The sequence below is a fragment of the Mobula hypostoma genome, chromosome 6, assembly GCF_963921235.1.
Source record: "Mobula hypostoma chromosome 6, sMobHyp1.1, whole genome shotgun sequence".
NCBI lineage: Eukaryota > Metazoa > Chordata > Chondrichthyes > Myliobatiformes > Myliobatidae > Mobula > Mobula hypostoma.
The window spans coordinates 65,389,380-65,411,197 of NC_086102.1; the positions used below are offsets into that span (position 1 = coordinate 65,389,380).

Genomic DNA, 21,818 nt, shown 5'->3' on the forward strand with positions numbered 1-21,818 from the left:
TCATGGTCATGCCCTAATCTCCATCAATAATGTTATTAACCCTCAAAGATATCTGTGCTCCCTCAAATTAACCCTCTCGATATTCTCCAAGCAGTGGCAGCTATGCTTCAGGTTCACACTCAAGAATTCCTTTCTAAACCACACCCCCTTGCCTTTATGCTCCCCTTGCTCTTACATGCCTCCCCCACCCCTTGACACCTATTCTTTCATCACTGGACTTTTGGTTAACTTTCCTATTATCTCTTCTATGAATCAGGGAACTATTTTGATTGATAATTCTTCTGTGAAGTGCAGAGAACATTTCACTCTGTTAACATACCATTCAGACATGTTATTGACAAAAAGCTGAATTCACAAGTAATAACGGTCACACAATTATGAACTCTAACCCTTACATTTCTGAAAACTGGTTCAAATGAATGAAAAGCCAGAGCCTTGCAACTGAATGCTGAGTGGTCAATTTCAGTGTTACCTTCAAACACGAGAAACCAAATGACACAACCCTAATCTCTCAAGTTTCACAAAACTGTGGCCACTTTTATCACATCTGCAGTAAAGTGGACTTCTATTGTTCCATTTGGGTGCTTTCTTGTAAAAACTGTGTTTACATTTAATTTATGTTTCTCTTGTGAAGTGCTATGTGCAGCTGACGCTGCTGCAAGCAAGCTTTTCATTGCACCTGTGCATAATGTACTTTGCATATAACAATAAACTTGTCTTTGACTAATTCTTCCTTCAGATCTATCCACTGCCTTGCACAATAATTTTCTTGCACGGTTCCTCAAACATTAGCTCCAAAGAACAACAAAATTAATTAAGTTTTTCAGTGAATTCTTTTATGTTCCAGCACCCCCCCCCCACCTAACTTGCAATGGATTTACCATAGGGCTGCTGGCTAAAGGACCCCAAGTATAATGAACTCAAAATTAAGTATTAAGTCAGTGCAAAAAAAAATCCAAAAATGTGTTCCAGAGAAATAGTGATAGCCAATGCAGAAACTCCTGATAATTTTCTGCAATGCAGAAACTTGGAGATACAAGCTTGCATTTCAACACAAAACATATAAAAGAAACTTGGAAACGGTGTGTAACTATATGAAAAAGAATGCCTTCTTGCAGCAGACAGCAGTTCCCTGTATACGTCGTGAAAACATCCTGTAAAATGCATTTTCTCTAGACTGTGTTGAGAAATGTATTCTATATTCACCGTTAAGTTTTTAATTTTTTTTAAAGGAGGGATTCTTTTGGGATATTTTCATCTTGAATGTCCAGTCAACTTTAATGTTGGCCACTGCTACTAGATTGCAATCAGTCCCAAATAAAGAGAGGTCAGCTAAATAGTTCCTGTAGAATAAGTAAAATTATTTTTGGCCTAAGAAAGTTAAAAGGATTTTGAAGAGCCATTTACCCCTTCTAAATCACAAACTAAAGAATAAGGGCATGTAATAGTAGTCCTTGTCTTAACATGATCATTTTGGGAATGCTCATCAGCTTCCAAAGGGCAAGGCTAGACTGTGAATAATTTGCTGTTTAACCAGCAGGAATGTGAAAAGTGGACATCCCATTAGGAAGGGGATGATGTATGAGGTGAGGGGTGGAGGAGAACAGGGACTGTTCAGGTGTGGGATAGTATTATTCAATATACAGGTGTCGGGTTGAGATTAAGTGAACTGACCAAAGTCAATCAGAAGCTGACCCAAGCCCGAGCACTTGTATTTCTTTCCACACTCAATGACACTTGGAAGCATATACAGAAGACCAAATAAGAAATGCTTGCTATGCTGTAAATCCATTGCCATCCATGAAAAACAGAGGACCCATTCTGACCAGGATAAAACATTGAACTTGACTAGCATGGGGTGACTCAGCCCAAATATTTTATCCAAATACATATCTGAACTGCACCAAGGACAAATAGGCATCATTATGCAGCTAAACTTTAATCAGTGACTGGCAGAGCCACGTTTATCTGTGAGGAATATTATCACAAGATTTGATTTATCACGAGATAGCAAAATATTCATATTGGTCAGCACATAGTACTGATCAAGAACAATAAAAGATTCACTCCCTTTGTTGCTCCAATTTGGTGCAGAATGGGATGAGAATTTTGGATTTTTTATGTCTGTGAATTGATGCAAACATCATATGGTGAATTGACCAGTAAACCAGTGAGAGAGGTTGTTTTTGTTTTGACACACGCTTCCTTGTTATCACAAACCACCATATTCAGAAATGCCTCTAAAAATACATCTAAAATTGAATGCAAAAATGTCATTTCATTTGAATTGGATTTAAGCAATAACGTGGTTTATTAATTTAATAGGAAAATCATGCAAGCACAGAGGCATTTGCAGTGTGATGCATTTCTTAAACCATTATTCAACATTTCTCAGTTTTGGAATTTGTTAGTGACTAAAGTTCATTGAAAATTAATTTTTGCTGACAGAACAATGCAAACCTGGCATCTATCCAGAACAGCGATCCCATTTCTATTCACAAGTCAGGGAAATGTTATCCTCAAAATGACTCTTTTCATAAAGGTTTGAAGTTATTAGCATTTAAATTTATTAATGTTTAATAAAAATTCCTTCAATCTCTCAAGTAATCATTGTAGTGTCTCTTTGCCTTCTCTGTGATTTGAATACAAAATAACTTTTTCAAAGCTTTTTCAAGACTCAAAGTAGATTTTTGTTCATAGCCTTCAACATTGTTTCTCCATACACTTAATGAATTGTTTGACATATTTCCCTATTGGGTGTCTTATACAATTGAATTTTCACTTTAAAAATGTGATTATTTTCAGAATCATTGATGTATTCTTAAATTGAAAGTTATTTGAGCAGGGGATTGGGGAAGTGGGGGTGCTGGTAAAACAGTCGAGATGTATCCATTTCAAAGTGAAGCCCAATGTGAAAGATGAGTCGTCAGGCGCTTTCAAAATCTTGCTGCATAAAAGTTAATTGAAAAGCCTGTGAATGCTTGGATTGATAGAGAGAATGTTTGATAGGACAAGGAGTGAACATGAGGTTCTGTCCAAATAAGTGGTACGTGGTCCCAGGTGGGAACGAATATTTGGGCAGAATCAGGTTCATGTTCTTAATCCTAAAATGTCATGGAAGTTTTAACTTTGGAGTGGAAATAACTGCATTCAGTTAAATCATGCTTGATTTAGACCTGAGCTGTAATTCATTCCACCCCAACCATTTGTGTTCTCACCATGCTTCTTTCATGGTGGGATGGGTTCAAATGCCCATGCTACCTGATCCAGGAGATGGCCAGAGAGATATTGCAATGCCACAGCAGGCATAAGGGCTGGGTACCTCTTGGGTCTCACCTCCATGATACTCTGCTCTTGACTTGAAACCAGGCTGGGATAGATTGTCACTTCTTGTCAAAAACTTTAAGAGTTTTTAAACATTTTCAGATTGTGGGAGTGTGAAGTTTGGGCCATAATTATTGTTAGGCAACTTGGTGCTTGTGGCTTCCTACGGAACCACTGGTGATAACTCAGTCTGTGTTTACACAATTACAAGGGCCAGCTGTCAGGCTATCTTGCTCGAGACAAACTCAACCACCCATTCATTCTGCATTCTATCTCCAGTTTCTTTGATATGGCAGATAGAGCAGACTGGTTGTATGAGAGGGCAAAGAAAGTCAAGGAATAGGCTTAGCATGCATGATCAAAAGCTAGCCTGTACTGGAGCAATTCAAAGGATTAATTTGAGATTGTATTGCATTTAGCAAATCTTAATGTGCATCCAACCATTTGCAATAAAATGTTAAAGCATACTCAATCCTGAAGAAGGGTCTCGGCCCAAAATGTCAACTGTTTATTCATTTCCATAGATGCTGCCTCCAGCATTTTCTGTTTGTTACTTTCGATTTCCAGCATCTGAAGACGTTCTCGTGTTTACTGTTTTGCATTGTTGTGGGGAAATTCTAACATGTTAGAAATAGAATTTTAACACAGCTCTAAATTTACTTGTGAATCTCTCTGTGAACCAATGGGAAAGCCAGCTGTGATATTTTGGGAAGTGCACATGTACAGACTATTGACAATGGGAAACTTTTCAGTACCTGTACTTTAAATCTGAACATTTTGATTTGCCTTCTAATACATAAAAAAAACAACACAGGAAAAAATAATAAACAGATCATGCAAGCTGCAACCTAGATTTATACCAGCTACCAGATAAATGTGATTGTGTTCAATGAAAAATCTATCATAATATGTTTACTATTATGACTGGTACCGGCAAAGAAGACTTAATGGCCTATCCTTGCCTTTAATCAGCAAATTTCTGGTCATTTTGCAGTGTGAAATATAATTGACTGAACCTGACCTGATTACGTGACAAGGCTTCATTATTTATACTTATGTGTTGCAGTAGAAATATACAGATGTTCATTCAACAACATCCAATTGCACTAATTTGAATTTTTGCTTTAAATCATTTAAACCTCTGGTGAAAATATAGTTCAGAAGTATGACACCAGCAACGAGAGGAAATGATGTCCAAAGAAGATTTAACAGGCATCGGTGGGAATTCACTGGGGAAAACAGAAAACTGAGGGGTCTCTGATTGAGGCCTTCAACATTCTGAACAGCCTTGAGATATTACTTTCAATTCTAGGGCAGACCAAAGTTAGGAGCCATAATTTTAAGATCATCCCCAATAAATTCAGTGTGCATTTCAGGAACAACTTCCACTCAGATTGTTCAGAACATGGAACACATTAGCTCATTAAATAGCTGAGAAAAGTAACATAGATGCACTTAAGGAAAAGTATTTAGGAGTAGACCACACAGCCTCTCATACCTATACTCTTAGTCAATAAGATTGTGACGGATCTTTCACCTCAGCATTACTTTATTATACTGACAGTTTCATTCTGTCAATATCTAATTAAAAGAACATGAGTCTCCATCTTAAATGTACTCAGTCACTGAACAAAGAGAACATTTTTGGGGACAGAATTCCAAGGGTTCACAAGACCCCAGGTGAAGAGATTTCTTCTCAGCTCTGTCCAGAATGAAGAAAATCACAGAATTTTGAGACTCTGACCCTTCGTCAGGACTGGCGAAGGGTCTCGGCCCGAAACGTCGACTGTACCTCTTCCTAGAGATGCTGCCTGGCCTGCGGCGTTCACCAGCAAATTTGATGTGTGTTGAAGGAAATATATTGCTGTTCTTTCCCTGGCACTGAGTTAAAATCCCGGAACGTTTTCCCAAATAGCATTGTGAGTATGACCACACTTCAAGGTCTGCACTGGTTCAAAAGAATGGCTCACCCAATCCTCTCAAAGGCAATTGGGAAGGGAAAATTAAATGTTGGCTCAGTTAATGAAGCACACATCCCTTCAACGAAAATTTTTTAAAAACTCTCCTCATATGATTGAACACCTCCTGGGTGAAAGATTGGTGTACTCTCTCTTACATAAGTAAACCTTTCCTTAGATAGGGAGAACCAACTTGTACGCAGTGATCTGGGTGTAGTCTCACCTGGGCCCTACAATAAAGTTCTCTTGCATACCACTTGTCTTCCTAACTGCTTGCAATACTTACAGGGTAATTTTTAATAATCACTGATCTTGGTCGGAGGAGAGAGAGCAGCGCGCCACGCGTGCGCAGCCCTCCGATGAAAAATGATATCGTATCCGTTAAATAGGGGCCGTGGACAATTCTGATTTGATGGAGAGGGACGTGAAAGCACAGATGAACATCAGGAGAAATTTCTGAAATGCTCGTTCGCTGCTGTCGTTACTGTGTGGTCGGGAATATTCCGGAGGGTAGGCCTCAAAATCCCCGACTTTGCCTGCTGTTGGCGACCGAGATTGAGGTCAAATCGTTCAGACAGAGATAGCGCTCAGTACTCGGTGTTGGAGAGCTGATCGGAGGCTCGAAGTTTTCAGGTGACTCAGAGACGGACTGTGGTCGGGCATGGCAGGGAGAGTTTTTCTTCCTTCTCCCGTCTGCGTGAGATGTGGGGCATTTGAGAGACTTTGAACATTTACTGTGCTCATGGACTTCTTCATCAAGTTATGGTATTGTTGCATTGTTGTAACTATATGTTATAATTATGTGGTTTTGTCAGTTTTTTCAGTCTTGGCCTGTCCTGTGTTTTGTAATATCATACCGGAGGAAATATTGTATCATTTCTTAATGCATGCATTACTAAATGACAATAAAAGAGGACTGCGTGTCTTCATAATCTAAGGACGTGTTAGTCTCTTTGAACACAAATATATTGCAACCTCCCATCGTTTTTAAAAAAAATCCTTTGCCTTTTTATTTTTCTACCAAAGTGGACAACTTTGTATTTTCTTCCACATAATATTCTTTGTTCATTCACTTAGCCTATCTGTTTCATTCTGAAGCCTTTCTGCACCCTCTTTGCAGATCACGTAATCTCCTCATCCAAAACACTGATAAAAATTATGTACAAACGAGGCTCAGGTTTGTTCACCAAAACTGGCCAGTGCCTCCTGCCATGAAAATGACTTGCTTAATTCTATTTTCTGTTTCATATTCTTTAGAAGTTCTCAATCCATGCTAGGATATTTTATACTCTAATCCCATACACTCTAATTTTGTTTAATAATCTCTATGGCAATGCATCAATGACTTTGAGAGTTGAAAGACACAATATCAACTAATTTATTTATTCTGCTGGGCACAACCCAAAAATCTCTAACAGCTTTATAAATCTACATTCATAATTCCCATTATTATTTCCTGATGAGTCCTTTTATCACTAACTTTAAAAACAGATACCAGTAATTCTCCAGGTATTGATGTCAGGCTAATTGGCCTGTAGTTCCCCAGTCTTCTCTCACTCTCCATTTTTAAATACTGAGGTTACATTTCCAACTTTCCAATCTGAGGGAATTATTCTAGAATCTATGGTATATCAGGTCAGAGGTGACTAAATTGTCAGGCTGAAATAAATCATTTCCAGTTTCTATACTAAGCCCTATTATACTATGATTGTGGCTTGCTGGAGAAATCTTAACTCTGCGACGTCAATTAACCATTTCTCATTGTGAAGCACCAGAGTTATTCTCAATATTCTGTTTCAGAACACCATTTCCTTCTCCTCTTCATACCTTAATGCTCATTTAACTGTTTTTTTTTGCTGATTGAAGTCCTCCATGATTATGTATTATCCATATTACAATCAGTTCTGGTTTCCTGGACTTAAACTGTGCTCTGCTCTTTGGGACCCATATGTAATTTTCACCCATGTTTCCTGCTGATTGGTGGTTCCTTGCTTCCCCCAAATTTCATGTGGAAAAAAGCAGGTCTTTGGGAGAGGCTTGATAAAGCAGAATAAGAGAAGGACTATGTGTACTATTAATACTAGCATAGACCAGAAGGGGTGAATGGCCCACTTCTATGCTGTAGATACTTCGATAATTTGATGTCATTTCAGAACAGATAGACCACGTTTGGCTTGTATGACATGGCTATATCTGGGAGAACGAGGAATATATTAAGGCACGTGTTGTCTGATGGTTTATTCCTCCCTGTAGGTAGATTATATTGTCATAAAACTTGTATCTGGAGTCTACACATTGAGCATTATATATAAAAGACCACATTAGCTGACTTTAAAGCCAATAAAACAACTTTAGTGAGTTTCAGTCAGATTCACAGTCTGATGTTGCAACTGGAACACTAAATTACATCAATTTTAGCCAGGAGATTTATTCTTAAACAATAATCTGTTAAATTTCACTTGATAATTCCTGATATAAACTAGAAACCCTAGCATGCAAAACATTAATTATTTGATGATTTTTAAAAGAATCATGCAAGTAGAAACAGAAAATGTTGGAAACATTCATCAGGTCAGGCAGTATCCATGGAGAGAGAGAGTTAACATTTAAGGTCAATGACTCTTTGTCAGAACTCAAAGTCACTTTCTCTTTCCGTGGAAGCCTCCTGACCTGTTGAATACTTCCAACGTTTTCTGCTTTTGTTTCAGATTCACAGGATCCGCAGTTTTTATTTTGAAACTGTAATTTATAAATAAATTTTCTAGAGCATCTTGCTAAGTAATGAAACTATTAATGAAGGATATTAAGGTATCGAGCTGCAGCTGTTCTAGTCAGGAACTAAGGATTTCTTAAGATCTTCATCCTTTATATCAATGGCCTTTAGTGCAATAACCAAGTGTACAACTCTCTGCCACCACAAAAACTATCTCAACTATTTTTCATATGACATCTCTGGTTGATGCATTTGATAAGGGTTAGGTATAAAGTGCAGATCTTGTGTGATTTTCACCACGATAAGAGGCAAAACAACATGACCAGCATTATGACTAGAGCATAGTCTGTTGAAACACAATTTACAAATCTACATACTGATTCATCAGTCAGTCCTACAGCCAACAAATCAATTGATCACTGGGAAGACTGAAACTGGGGGTTTGACTTCCATCACAGACTCTGTCCCATTATCATCCAAAATCCAGCCTCCATCAAGCTGAACCACACGACCAAATAATCATCTTATATCACACCAGGCTGAACTTCTGATTTTCATATCTTCTTCAACAGTAATAGCAATTCCATTGATATCTGCAATGGCACGCAGCCAACTTGCTGCTGCATCTCTTGTGGATGCCTCTGTTTGCTCAATTTAGGTGACTCCAACACTCTGCTGCCACTTTCCATTCTTTGTGAGCTTGAACTCATCTAAAACTGCCTCCTAGAACCTGAATCATTCCCATTAGCCTTCAACTCATTGCTCTACCATTGCCTCAGCTCTGTGTCCAATTCACTGTAGCTCTGTCCCTCCCGATCATCGTAACTTCCTCCCACACTCCAACCCATCCTCAAACTTCAGCCTCACCTCATTTTTATCCCTTTAGCCCACCACCCAAGGCCATAATTTTGGCAATCCAGGTCCCAAATTTATTATTTTCTCCCAAAATTTCACCATCTCTCTTTTTTCTCATTGAGTAGGCTCTTTAAAATACTCTCCCTGAACAAACTACCATCACCCATTCTAGTAAGTACTATTTGTTTAGCTATGCCCTGTGTAATCCTGAATATTTTGCCAGTTTAAATGCTTCTGTATAAATGCAAATTATATATAAACGACAAAAAACTGATGTTCCTCAAGACATTTTCATGAAAAATGAACAACCTTAATGTTCTGTCTAACCGTCTGTCCTGAGATGCTGTCAGATCTGTTGAGTGCTTCTACCATTTTCTGCTTTTTATTTTAAACTTAAACAGGGATTTTGCTGCTAGATACATTGCCCTTGAATTTTGCAATTCGTTCCAGCTCAGTCTGGGGTGTTTTGTCAGTTACTATTGCTACTTTTACAGCAATATAAATCTTTAGAAAACACACCAACTTTTGGTTACAATAATAAATTGCTATATAGGTGATGACAATAACTAATACTTTCACAAGTCACCTATTACTATCCATACTTTTCCATCCCATTCTTTTACAACTTCCCAGCCTCAGTCACTCACGGACAAGCAGTTCTGTCACAAAGACAAGAACTCGCCATTCTGTCACAAGTTCATCAAAAATATGATTGGCTGACAGTCTTCGCACAATATCCACATTATTAAAGCTGCATTCTTAAAGCAAAATAACATATCGCCTACACAGAGGCTTTATCAGTGTAAAAATACTTCAAAAATACCTTTATTTATATTGATGACCTTTGGTGGTGTTACATCATTTGATGAAAAGCAAAATATTCCAAACCCATACATACCTTGCAATTACATTGGAGTGAAGTTCCAAAAATATAGTTATGTGAAGAAACTGATTAAGTCACAAACACAACTGAACCCTGAACATATCAGCCTCTATTGATAAGATAAAGTCATTTTGCTTTCAAGTACGCACAGTCAATCACATGTCAGGTAAGTTCAATTTGTCAAGAAAGCATGCTAATGCTTTTAATGTAAGTTCTTATTAAAAGGTTATCTTCCCATTATTACTTATTCAACCCAGAGGCAACACACAGGGACAAAAATGCTTCTAAAGCACATGCTTTTAAGTGAGTAAAACTATAAAGCATGGCAGGGTAACTTTCTAAAAACTACAAGCAAAATCTATTAGGCAACAAGCAGTTAAATTTCTCACTCTGATGACCTTAGTTTACTTCCGATCACAGTCTTTGCACTGGAATAGAAAAGAACACTTGCTTAGAAGAGTGATATGCTGGCATGAAGAAATAAGGCCCCTTGAAAGGGATTAAGAAAATTTGCGTAGATAGCGCTAATGGAATAACTCACACAATGTATTTTCTTTTACCAAAACACTGAAATAAAGTAAACAAAAGCTTAAATTATATAAGAACATCAATACTATTTAGGCACGATGTTGCAGTTGTAGAAATTGACTTGTGACTGAATACCCAACTGTGGTGTGTCAAGATCTTTGCTCTTCCAGATGAATCAAACACCCAGATTGGGTAGTCTAAACCTGGCTGTATGGCATCAGTAAATAGTGTCTGGATCTTTGTTATTTTTAATGCAGTTACATTTGCTAACCTAGATGAAGCATGCCAGGATCCTTAGTGTCACAATTCAGTGTGCTTGGATCTATGGAAGTCTAAAAACAGCTACTCTAGACTTCAGACAATGTAAGTGAAGGTTGTGCTTGGATTTCACTCGATGCAGTGTATCTAGATCTCTGGTTTGAAACACACTCTGACCCATGTATGCCAGATGCAACACAAGCCAGGATTTCTGGTTGCCCAGGTGGTGCGAGTTTGGCATCTGCTAGTCCATTTGCTGTGTACCACTGCAAGACTAGAGCTGATTCAATTCAATATGAGGGATTTCCATGCATAAAATCTAACATAGTTCCCACTCTGGCAAAATGACTCTGGGGATCATTCACCTACACAGTACTTAAGTGTAACACGAATACACACCTTGAGCCTATTTAATAAGCTACATTTGTTTCTGAGACATTTTTAGTTTATATGCTAAATGTGCAATGAGCATGTACAGTCTTAAAATAGTACTTACTTAATGTAGTAGGGAACTTTGTTGGGTGATATTGCTCGCTCCCAAGGACCTTGGACAGAAGCTGAAAACAACAAACCACAGAGAAAAAAAGGTAAATCCAGTGTAAATAAGAAAAATACATTAATCATTAAAATGACTATTTTTATACTCAGCTCAGCAGATCTCCATCTGTTTGCTCAGCTGTCCATGAAGAAGGGAAGGATTAACCCAGCAGTCTGAGAAATTTTTCTATAAATCTGTTTGAAATTGAACTCTATCAACCATAAAAAATAATAGTGAAGCACTTGGGTTACAGACTGGGGGTTGATAATTACAGCATACATTGCCTTTAATACCATCATCACATTTCAGACCAAAAGAAACTATAATAACTTGGTTAATAGCAAGTTGACCCAGCTCCCAATATAACTTGTATAATGGAATGATACAAATGATAGAAATAACTGTCAAATATTAAAATTATGGCAAAAGAGTGTACATTTTTTCTTGAAAATTAAGCATCTATTCTGAAAGTAATTTGAGTTAGAAGTGGATTAATCTTAAAGGATTGCATTAAGATTTTTAAACAACCCTGCTGGTTGGTTTATTATTATCTATAAGTGATCAGTATCTGCACCCTTGCCTTTCCCTTAAGGGTGGGTTCAAGCTTTCAGAGATTCAAATGAAGAGGACTGCACTGTTAAAGAAAATAAACTAAGGGCATGGCTGATGAATCAGGTGGATGCACGAGTCTCCTCAATTGTATGTGAAAAAGTTATGTACTGTAATGGAATCCTGACTATTGCACTAAGACCTTGTGCTGCAGAATACTGTCTACAGACAAGATGTTCCAGTACAACCTTAATCTCATCTCCCATGTAGAAAGTTGCCCAGTATGCCCCTTATGAATAAATAAGGGCAAAGCCAAAACAACAGGTATCACCCCACTGATCTGCTCAACCAGCAGCATGATGTAGTTGTCATCACTAACCAGATTAAAACTGTACACCGATGCCCAGATTCTGCTGAGACTACTCACGTTAAGAAGCCTTGATGCAAACATGAACATAAGAGCTGAACTTCAGAGAGGTCAGGCAAACAATTCCCATCTTGGCACCCCCCCACCACCCCGTAAAACTAAAGTTAACAGGAGCAAGGGGGAAACACTCTTCTGACTGGAGTTGTACCTTATTCCTAGCACAGCTGTGCAAGTCCTAATCATAACCATCATCAATCTTTTGCCTTTGGCCATTCCTCGGGATAATTTGCCTCCTCTCTGGTTTTGTGTGTCACAAGGAGAAGAATGAAGCCAATGTTAGGATTTCAGATTCTTCCATAGGTAGGAAAGAAGGTACCTGATGGAGTAGAGTGGGCAGAGAGTAGTTTGAAAGGCAGTACTCTCTTTTTGCCACTTCTGCAGGCCATCTGTGTGCTCATAATGCATTGGAACTCAGGCTTTCAACAACACCCAAAATGTGGTGATATTTTTCCAGTGCCTTGAAGTACTAGTTGTCGGTGGATGTGTTTTGTTCAGCTCTTATTCCTTTAATGCATTTTTTCCTCAATTGATTCATAGGGTCACAGAGTTAAGCACATGGAAACAGGTCCTTTAGCACAACTTGTTTGAGCAAAATCCCCATTGGGGTCTATGTACCGATAATGGTCGGGAGAGCAGCTAAGATGCTGAAAAAGCCCAGTCATGATGGTAAAGCTCACTCCGTGATGGTAATATTCAACTTCTGGTTTTCCGGTCCAAAGTATTAGATTATGAGGACACTCAGTCCTCGTTTATTGTCATTTAGAAATGCATGCATGCATTAAGAAATGATACAATGTTCCTCCAGAGTGATACCACAAAAAAACAGGACAAACCAAAGACTATCACTGACAAAACCACATAATTATAACATATAGTTACAGCAGTGCAAAGCAATACCATAATTTGATAAAGGGCAGACCATGGGAACAGTAAAAAAAAAGTCTCAAAGTTCTGATCGACTCCTGATAGTCCCCGAAAGCAGGTGGCAGAAGGGAGAAACTCTCTCCGCCATAAACCTCCAGGCACCGACAACTGTCGATGCATTGGAAGCACCCGACCACAGCCGACTCTGAGTCCGTCTGAAAACTTTGAGCCTCCGACCAGCCCTTTGACACCAAGCACCATCTCTGCCACGTGCTTTGACCCTGTCCCGGACGCTGAGCAACAAGCAAAGCCGACGATTCGGGGCCTTCCCCTCCAGAGATTCTGGATCACACAGTAACAGCGGTAGTAAAAAAGGCATCTCAGAAGTTTCTCCAGATGTTCCTCCGTTCTCTCACTTCTGTCTCCATCAAATCAGGATTGTGCACGGCACCCTATTTGACAGATTACAGATATCATTCACCTGAGTGGCCGCGCAAGCTGCGTTGTGCCGCCATCTTCTCCTCTTCCTGAGGATATGCATATATAAGTATATGCACATAGCTCCTTGTTCTTCAGATTGGCCGATCCCTGTCTGTTGCATAGTGATGTCACTGACAATATATCTGATTTTTTAAGTTACGAGAACAGAATGGCGTTCAAGTCTGTTATTGTTGTGATAAATCGTCATCCATGGTTCATCCAAGACCTTCTTGCCATCATCGGTAGAGAGATTCAATGATAACGGAACAGTGTTAATTTCCTTCAAGACAATCAAGCTGTCATTGACAGTATTTAATGAGAGCTGGGTAATATTCAGATTTAGGCTGATAAATGGCAAGTCACAATCTGCCACACAAGTGCTGGGCAATAACTGATCAGCAGCAACTACTGATCTTACATTGAACACATCTCCAACACTGAATTCTGACATAATTGACGAACAGCTTAAGAGCATTAAAAGCAGAGGTGACAGGTTCTTGAATAGTAAGGGTGTCAAAGGTTACGGGGAGAAGGCAGGAGAATGGGGTTAAGAGGGTTGAATGGCCTAATTCTGCTCCTGTGTCTTATGGTCACATCAGAACTGTGACTATGACTGCAAGGTCAGAGGCTGGCTACTTGTGTCAAGTCGGTCACCTCAAAGTTCTGAAAATCTATCAATCAATGTGAAAGTCAGGCCACTACGTAATGGGTGATCCAAGATTTCCTCATTATGACTAAGTTTTCACATTTATTTTTGGCTTGAAATGCAACCGTGGTATTAAAAGCAGTGTATCCTGTAATTACCACAAACATAAGAGAATCTGTAGATGCTGTAAAAGGGAAGACCAGAGTAGTGTATCAAAGAAGAGGAGGAGGGCTGAAGATGGGGGAAGGGGTCTTCAGTGAGGGCTGGAGAGTCCTTGCCAAAGAAGTGGGCACAGAGATGCAGGTGACAGAAAAAGAGCTCAGTATCATGGCGGGCGCAGAATTCATCGAGGAATAGGCACAGGGGGACAAAGGTGAGGCCCTTACAAAGGATAGAACATTGTGTCTCAGAAGTGGGGAGGTCGGAGGGGATGGTGAAGGCTCGGTACGGATGAGAGCTGGGATCAGAGGGGGAAAGAGGGTTGCTAGTGTCAGAGGAGAGGAGAAGGTTGGGGTGTCCTAATGCAGAGGCTCGGCCCGAAATGTTGACTATTTACTCTTTTCTATAGATTCTGCCTGGCCAGCTGAGTTCCTCCAGCATTTTGGGTGTGTTGTATTCTGTAATTACCATGTCCAGAGTATGATAAAGTATGCCTCGTGAATGCTGTGTGACACAAGTTGGACATCATCCAGGGCAAGTGCGCCCAGCTGATCAGCACACCAGGCTCCATCTTACATATGCACTTCCTCTCCCACCAGCACAATATGACCCCCTACGAGACTCACTGCAGCAACTTGCTGAAATTCTTGTGGCACCTCCAATAAGTTCTTCAACATCAATGACCTGCTATGGTAAAGGCAGGGTACACATAAAATAAAATTGATTTTGATCTTCCCTCCAAGCCACATCATCTTGATTAAAAAATATACAGTGGCATGCAAAGGTTTGGGCACCCCGGTCAAAATTTCTGTTACTGTTAATAGTTAAGTGAGTAGAAGATGAACTGATCTCCAAAAGTCATAAGGTTAAAGATGAAACATTCTTTTCAACATTCTAAGCAAGATTAGTGTATTATTTTTGTACAATTTTAGAGTGGAAAAAAGGAAAGGAGCACCACGCAAAAGTTTGGGCACCCCAAGAGATTTGAGCTCTCAGATAACTTTTACCAAGGTCTCAGACCTTAATTAGTTTGTTGGGGCTATGGCTTGTTCACAGTCATCGTTAGGAAAGGCCAGGTGATACAAATTTCAAAGCTTTATAAATACGCTGACTCCTCAAACCTTGTCCCAACTATCAGCAGCAATGGGCTCTTCTAAGCAGCTGCCTAGCACTCTGAAAATTAAAATAAATGATGCTCACAAAGCAGGAGAAGGCTATAAGAAGATGGCAAAGCATTTTCAGGTAGCCGTTTCCTCAGTCCGTAATGTAATTAAGAAATGGTAGTTAACAGGAACAGTGGAGGTCAAGTTGAGGTCTGGAAGACCAAGAAAACTTCCCGAGAGAACTGCTCGTAGGATTGCTAGAAAGGCAAATCAAAACCCCTGTTTGACTGCAAAACACCTTCAGGAAGATTTAGCAGACTTTGGAGTAGTGGTGCACTGTTCTACTGTGCAGTGACACCTGCACAAATATGACCTTGATGGAAGAGTCATCAGAAGAAAACCTTTCCTGTGTCCTCACCACAAAATTCAGTGTCAGAAGTTTGCAAAGGAACATCTAAACAAGCCTGATGCATTTTGGAAACAAGTCCTGTGGACTGATGAAGTTAAAATAGAACTTTTTGGCCGCAATGAGCAAAGGTATGTTTGGAGAAAAAAGGGTACAGAATTTCATGAGAAGAACATCTCTCCAACTGTTAAGCACGGGGGTGGATCGATCATACTTTGGGCTTGTGTTGCAGCCAGTGGCACGGGGAACATTTCACTGGTACAGGGAAGAATGAATTCAATTAAATACCAGCAAATTCTGGAAGCAAATATCACACCGTCTATAAAAAAGTTGAAGATGAAAAGGGGATGGCTTCTACAACAGAATAATGATCCTAAACACACCTCAAAATCCACAATGGATTACCTCAAGAGGCGCAAGCTGAAGGTTTTGCCATGGCCCTCACAGTCCCCCGACCTAAACATCATCGAAAATCTGTGGATAGACCTCAAAAGAGCAGTGCATGCAAGATGGCCCAAGAATCTCACGGAACTAGAAGCCTTTTGCAAGGAAGAATGGGCGAAAATCCCCCAAACAAGAATTGAAAGACTCTTCGCTGGCTACAGAAAGTGTTTACAAGCCGTGATACTTGCCAAAGGGGGTGTTACTAAGTACTGACCATGCAGGGTGCCCAAACTTTTGCTTCGGGCCCTTTTCCTTTTTTGTTATTTTGAAACTGTAAAAGATGGAAATAAAAAAGTAATCTTGCTTAAAATATTAAAGAAATGTGTCATCTTTAACTTTATGCCTTTTGGAAATCAGGTCATCTTTTACTCACTTAGCTATTCACAGTAAGAGAAATTTTGACCAGAGTGCCCAAATTTCTGCATGCCACTGTATCATTAATCTTTAATCAATACTTAATCAAAATTTGGGACCTTTCATCTTACAGTCCTGTGGGAGTATATTCACCAGAAGGTGAGCAGTTAGCTGATGACTTGAGCCACTCTTGGACTCTCAAGGACTTTGAGGGAAATTAACATACGTTGGCTGTGCCAGCAATACTCACATCCCTGGAATTAATTTTTAAAAACTAATACTGATCATTCAACTGACAGTAATAAAACAAATTTTCTAGTTATTGTCCAAATAAAAAGCATCTAGTCATTTACTTCTTCGCTGTTATGGATCCTTACATCAATTAACTGCTGTTTTTATTTCCACACAGTGCAATACTGACTTACACCATATTGCACAATGGCTATAATGCAACCTTGGACGTGTTGTGGCTTTAAAGAGTGATGTATAAATGTAAAGGTAATGGTCCACAGGGCAAATAGGTCATCTGGTATGATGTGCAGACGAGTACGTTCTCAGATATGAACTGTGAATTCATCCAAGGCAGCAGACATTGTATTCACAGGTTTGATAGGATCTCCTGAACAATGAAGCAAGTAATGTCAAAAAGAAAACAACTTTTAAAACAAACTTGTTTCCTCCACTTTTCCCTGGATTGCTCAATAAAGAGACCCAAATATTCGATAAATCCGATGGAGTGGTTCTACGAGTTAGGTACTCTGTAATAACATTTCCATATTGTTAATTATCAAGGGCAAATCAACTTGAAGGCTTCTCCATAAAACAATTCTCACTATTTCTATTGTCGATGAATTGAAAAGTAATGCTAATGAAGATGAAATTTCTCTACCAAGAAAGTAGGCTTCAGAACATCACTAAGTAGTAAAGCAGTACCAGTCAGTCCACTAAAATGTGTTGCAATATTCATGGAGTTGCCAGAGCAACCTTTAAAGCAAGTCAGTTCTTGTAGAATGCCAAAGTCCAGAGAATGATCCACTGGAAAATTATGTTAACCCATGAATATCCATGAATTTCCTGTCCTATTTACTGCACATTGACAAATGAACTTGTGCAGCATTAATGAAGTCCTAATGTTTTTGATTATTTCAAGTTTTTTAAATGAAAACTGTTTTCGGTGTATAGAAACACTTCAAAACTTTATTACAGATTGTGATTAAGGAACGTACATTGTAGCACTAGGCTAGACTGTTTCAAGATGTCTAACAGTCCCACGGATATTAATAGCAGGATAGATGTCACAGCTAAGATAACAGACACAATTTTGTTTTAAAACACTTTCAAAGGTAAAGAAAGGCACTTTGTGATCGAGCAAATACTGAACCTGTTTAGTGATTTAGACCATAAGACAAAAGAGCAGAATTAGGTGATTTAGCTGATCAAGTTTGCATTGCATTCCATCATGGCTGATTTATTAGCACTTTCAACCTTATTCTCCTGCCTTCTCCCTGTAACTTTTGACTCCTTTACTAATCAAGAACCGATCAACCTCCGCTTTAAATATACCCAATGACTTGGTCTCCACAGCCATCTGTGGTAATGAATCCCACAGATTCTCTACTCAATAGCAAAAGAAATTTCTTCTCATCTCTGTTCTAAAGGGACATCGTTATACTCAGAGGCTGTGCCCTCTGATCCAAAATTCTTTCACTATAGAAAACATTATCTCCACATCCACTTTATCTACGCCTTTCAATGTTCTATAGGTAACTTTATTTTATGCCATATCTTTCATGCCCTTCATCCCCAAATCACTCACAATATTTAAAATGTTTTTGAAGCTTGTTCCTACTGATATGTAAATGCAGGAGCAAATAGGTGTACAACAAGATTTTTTAACAAGGAGGTACACTGACATTAAATGTACTCTGGTGGTACTAGCTGAGAAATATTCACCAGGATATCAGAAGGAGATATTTTAATAAAAACAGTGAATACTGTGGAATTTTCCATCTGTGGCAATGAATTCCACAGATTTGCCACTCTCCTCCTCATCTCTGTTCTAAAGAAATGAGTCTGTGCCCTTTGGTTCTAGATTCCCCTACGATGGGAAACATCCTCTTGGTGTTCACTCTATCGAGGCCTTACAGTATTCGACAGGCTTCAGTGAGATTCCCCTCTCATTCTTCTAAACTCCAGCGAGTACAGGATCAGAGCCATCAAAAGCTCGTTCTGTTGAACCCTTTCATTTTCAGGATCATTTTTTGTGAACCTACTCTGGATCCTTTCCAATGCAAGCCCATTCTGTCAAAACTGCTCACAATACTCCAAATGCACTCTGACTAATATAAATCTTCAGCATTACACCCTTACTTTTAGTTCAAGTTCACTTTAAAGTTTATTGTCATTCAATCATACACATGATTACTGCCAAATGTAACAATGCTCCTCTGGACCAAGGTGCACTACACGGTACATATGGCTCACACACATAACACACAAAGTAATATTACCACCGGTAAATTAACAAATAAGAAGGTGCATTTAAGACACAAGTGGAAAAGTAAACAGTATAACTACACTAGCGCTTCACGCATGGTGAGAACAGGGTGGTGGCAGGGAGCCCAGCAGTCTACAGCTCAGGAAGAGAAGCTGTTTGCCATCTTAACAGTTCTTGACCTGATGCTATGGTACTTCCTGCCCGAAGGTATGGGTCAAAGGAATTGTTGGACGGATGGGAGGGATTATTTACAATTCTCCGGGCCCTGCGTACACAGTGCTCCTGATAAATATCTCCAATGATTGGAAGAGAGACCTCAATGATTCTCTCAACAGTCCTCACAACCCTGTTTCGGTACCTGTGATCAGATGCCTTGCATTTCCTGTACCAGACAGTAATGCAGGTGGCCAGGACACTTTTGATTGGTTAGAATGAGGGGAGAATCAATCTCCTCAGGAAGTGGAGATGTATATTTCTATTCTAATTCCCTTAAAATGAATTCTAACATTGCATTTGCCTTCTTTACTACCAATTCAACCTGCAAATTAAACTTTAAGAACATAAGAAATTAAGAAATAGGAGCTGGAGTAGGCCATGTGGCCCATCGAGCCTGCTCCGCCATTCAATAAGATCATGGCTGATCTGGCCATGGACTCATCTCCACCTGTCTGTCTTTTTCCCATAACCCTAAATTCCCCTGCTATGCAAAAATATATCCAACCTTATCTTAAATATATTTACTGAGGTAGCCTCCACTGCTTCACTGGGCAGAGAATTCCACAGATTCACCACTCTCTGGGAAAAGCAGTTTCTCCTCATCTCCGTCCTAAATCTACTCTCCTGAATCTTGAGGCTATGTCCCCCAAGTTCTAGTCTCACCCATCAGTGGAAACAACTTTCCTGCTTCTATCTTATCTATCCCTTTCATAATTCTATATGTTTCTATAAGATCTCCTCTCATTCTTCTGAATTCCATCAAAAACAGTCCCAGGTGACTCAATCTCTCCTCACAGTCTAACCCCCTCAACTCTGAAATCAACTTGGTGAACCTCCTCTGCATCGCCTCCAAATTCAGTATATCCTTCCTCAAGTAAGGAGACCAGAACTGCATGCAGTACTCCAGGTGCAGCCTCACGAGTACCCTAAACAGTCGCACATAACCTCCCTGCTCTTAAATTCAATCCCTCCAGCAATGAAGGCCAACATTCCATTAGTCCTCTATCCATGCTAATACATCACTCCCAACTCTGCATCCTTATCTTGTGGACAATTCTTTTATGCGGTACCTTATGGAATGCCTTCTGGAAATCCAAATAAATAACGCCCATCTGTTCCCCTCTATCAGCTACGCTTGTTAAATCCTCCGAGTTCCTTTGCATCTTTGATTTCTGAATTCTCTCCTCATTTAGAAAATAATCTCTGCCTTTATTTCTTCTACCACATGCATGATCAATCATTTCCCTACACTATATTCCATCTGCCATTTATTTGCCCTTTCTCATAATCTGTCTAAATTCTTTTGCAGACTCCCTGCTTCCTCAACACTACTTGCCCCTTAGCCTCGCTACAAGCCATCAATTCCGTCATCCAAATCATTAAAATATAACGTGACAAGAAAAACACTCCCATCAATAACCCCTATAGAACACCTCTAGTCATAAGCAGCCAACCGGAAAAGATCCCCTTTGTTTCCACTCTTTGCCTCCTGCCAATCAGCCAATCTTCTATCCATACCAGTAACTTTTTTGTAACACCATTGACTCTCATCTTGTTAAGCAGCCTCATGTATGGCACCTTGTCAAAGGCCTTCTGGAAATCCAAGTAAACAACATCCACTAACTCTTCCTGGTCTATCCTGCCTGTTACTCCCTCAAAGAATTCTAACAGATTTGTCAGGCAAGATTTCCCCTTCAGGAAACTATGCTGACTCTGCCCTATTTTATCATGTGCCTCCAAGTATCCCAAAATCACATTGTTAATAATGGACTTCAACATCTTTAGTCAGGCTAACTGGCCTATAATTTCCTGGCTTTTGCCTCCCTCCCTTCTTAAAGAGTGGGGTGATATTTGCAATTTTCCAGTTCATGGAACCATTCCAGAATCCACTAATTCTTGAAAAATCACTACCAATGCATCCACAATATATTTAACTTCCTCTTTCAGAACCCTGGGTAGAGTCCATCTGGTCCCAGTAACTTATCTACACCTTCAGACCTTTCAGCTTCCCAAGAACCCTCACCTTGCTGACAGCAACTATACTCACTTCTGCCTCCTAACACTTCTGAATTTCTGGCATACTGCCTACCTTCATATTTCATCTTTTCTCTCCTTATTGCTTTCTTAGTTGCCTTCTGTTGGTTTTTAAAAGCTTCCCACTATTTTTTTGCTGTATTGTCTGCCCTCTCCTTTCCAATTATACTCTCTTTGACTTCTGTTGTCAGCCTCAGTTGCTTCTTCTTCCCTTAGAATAGTTCTTATTCTTTGGGATATGTCTATCCTGTGCCTTCTGATTTGCTCTGAAGAACTCCAGACATTGTTGCTCTGCCATCATCCTTGCTAGTCTCCCCTTCCAATTAACTTTGGCCAGCTCCTCTCTCATGCCTCTGTAGTTCCCTTTACACCACTGTAATACTGGTACATCTGATTTTAGCTTTTCCTTCACAAACTGCAGGGTGAATTCTATCATATTAAGATCACTGCCTCCTCAATGTTCCTTTACTTTAAGCTCCCTAATCAAATCTGATTCATTGCACAACAGACGATCCACCAATGGACTCTACTATAAGCTGCACTAAAGAGCCATCCCATAGGCATTCTACAAAGTCCTTCTCT

General features: G+C 39.5%; 1 protein-coding gene across 9 annotated transcripts in view; it reads right to left on the reverse strand.

Moving 5' to 3' along the window:
* Nucleotides 1–21,818, reverse strand: part of dmd (dystrophin) — a 1,998,855-nt gene that overhangs the window by 135,728 nt on the left and 1,841,309 nt on the right. For 6 of the 9 annotated variants that reach the window (XM_063050913.1, XM_063050907.1, XM_063050909.1 and 3 more), the window contains 2 exons: nucleotides 11,016–11,076; nucleotides 10,123–10,161 (listed from right to left, as the gene is read on the reverse strand). In XM_063050913.1, the coding sequence (XP_062906983.1) occupies nucleotides 10,123–10,161; nucleotides 11,016–11,076 (100 nt within the window). The remainder of the gene's footprint in view (nucleotides 1–10,122; nucleotides 10,162–11,015; nucleotides 11,077–21,818) is intronic. The other 3 variants (XM_063050911.1, XM_063050906.1, XM_063050905.1) reach the window with 2 other exon arrangements.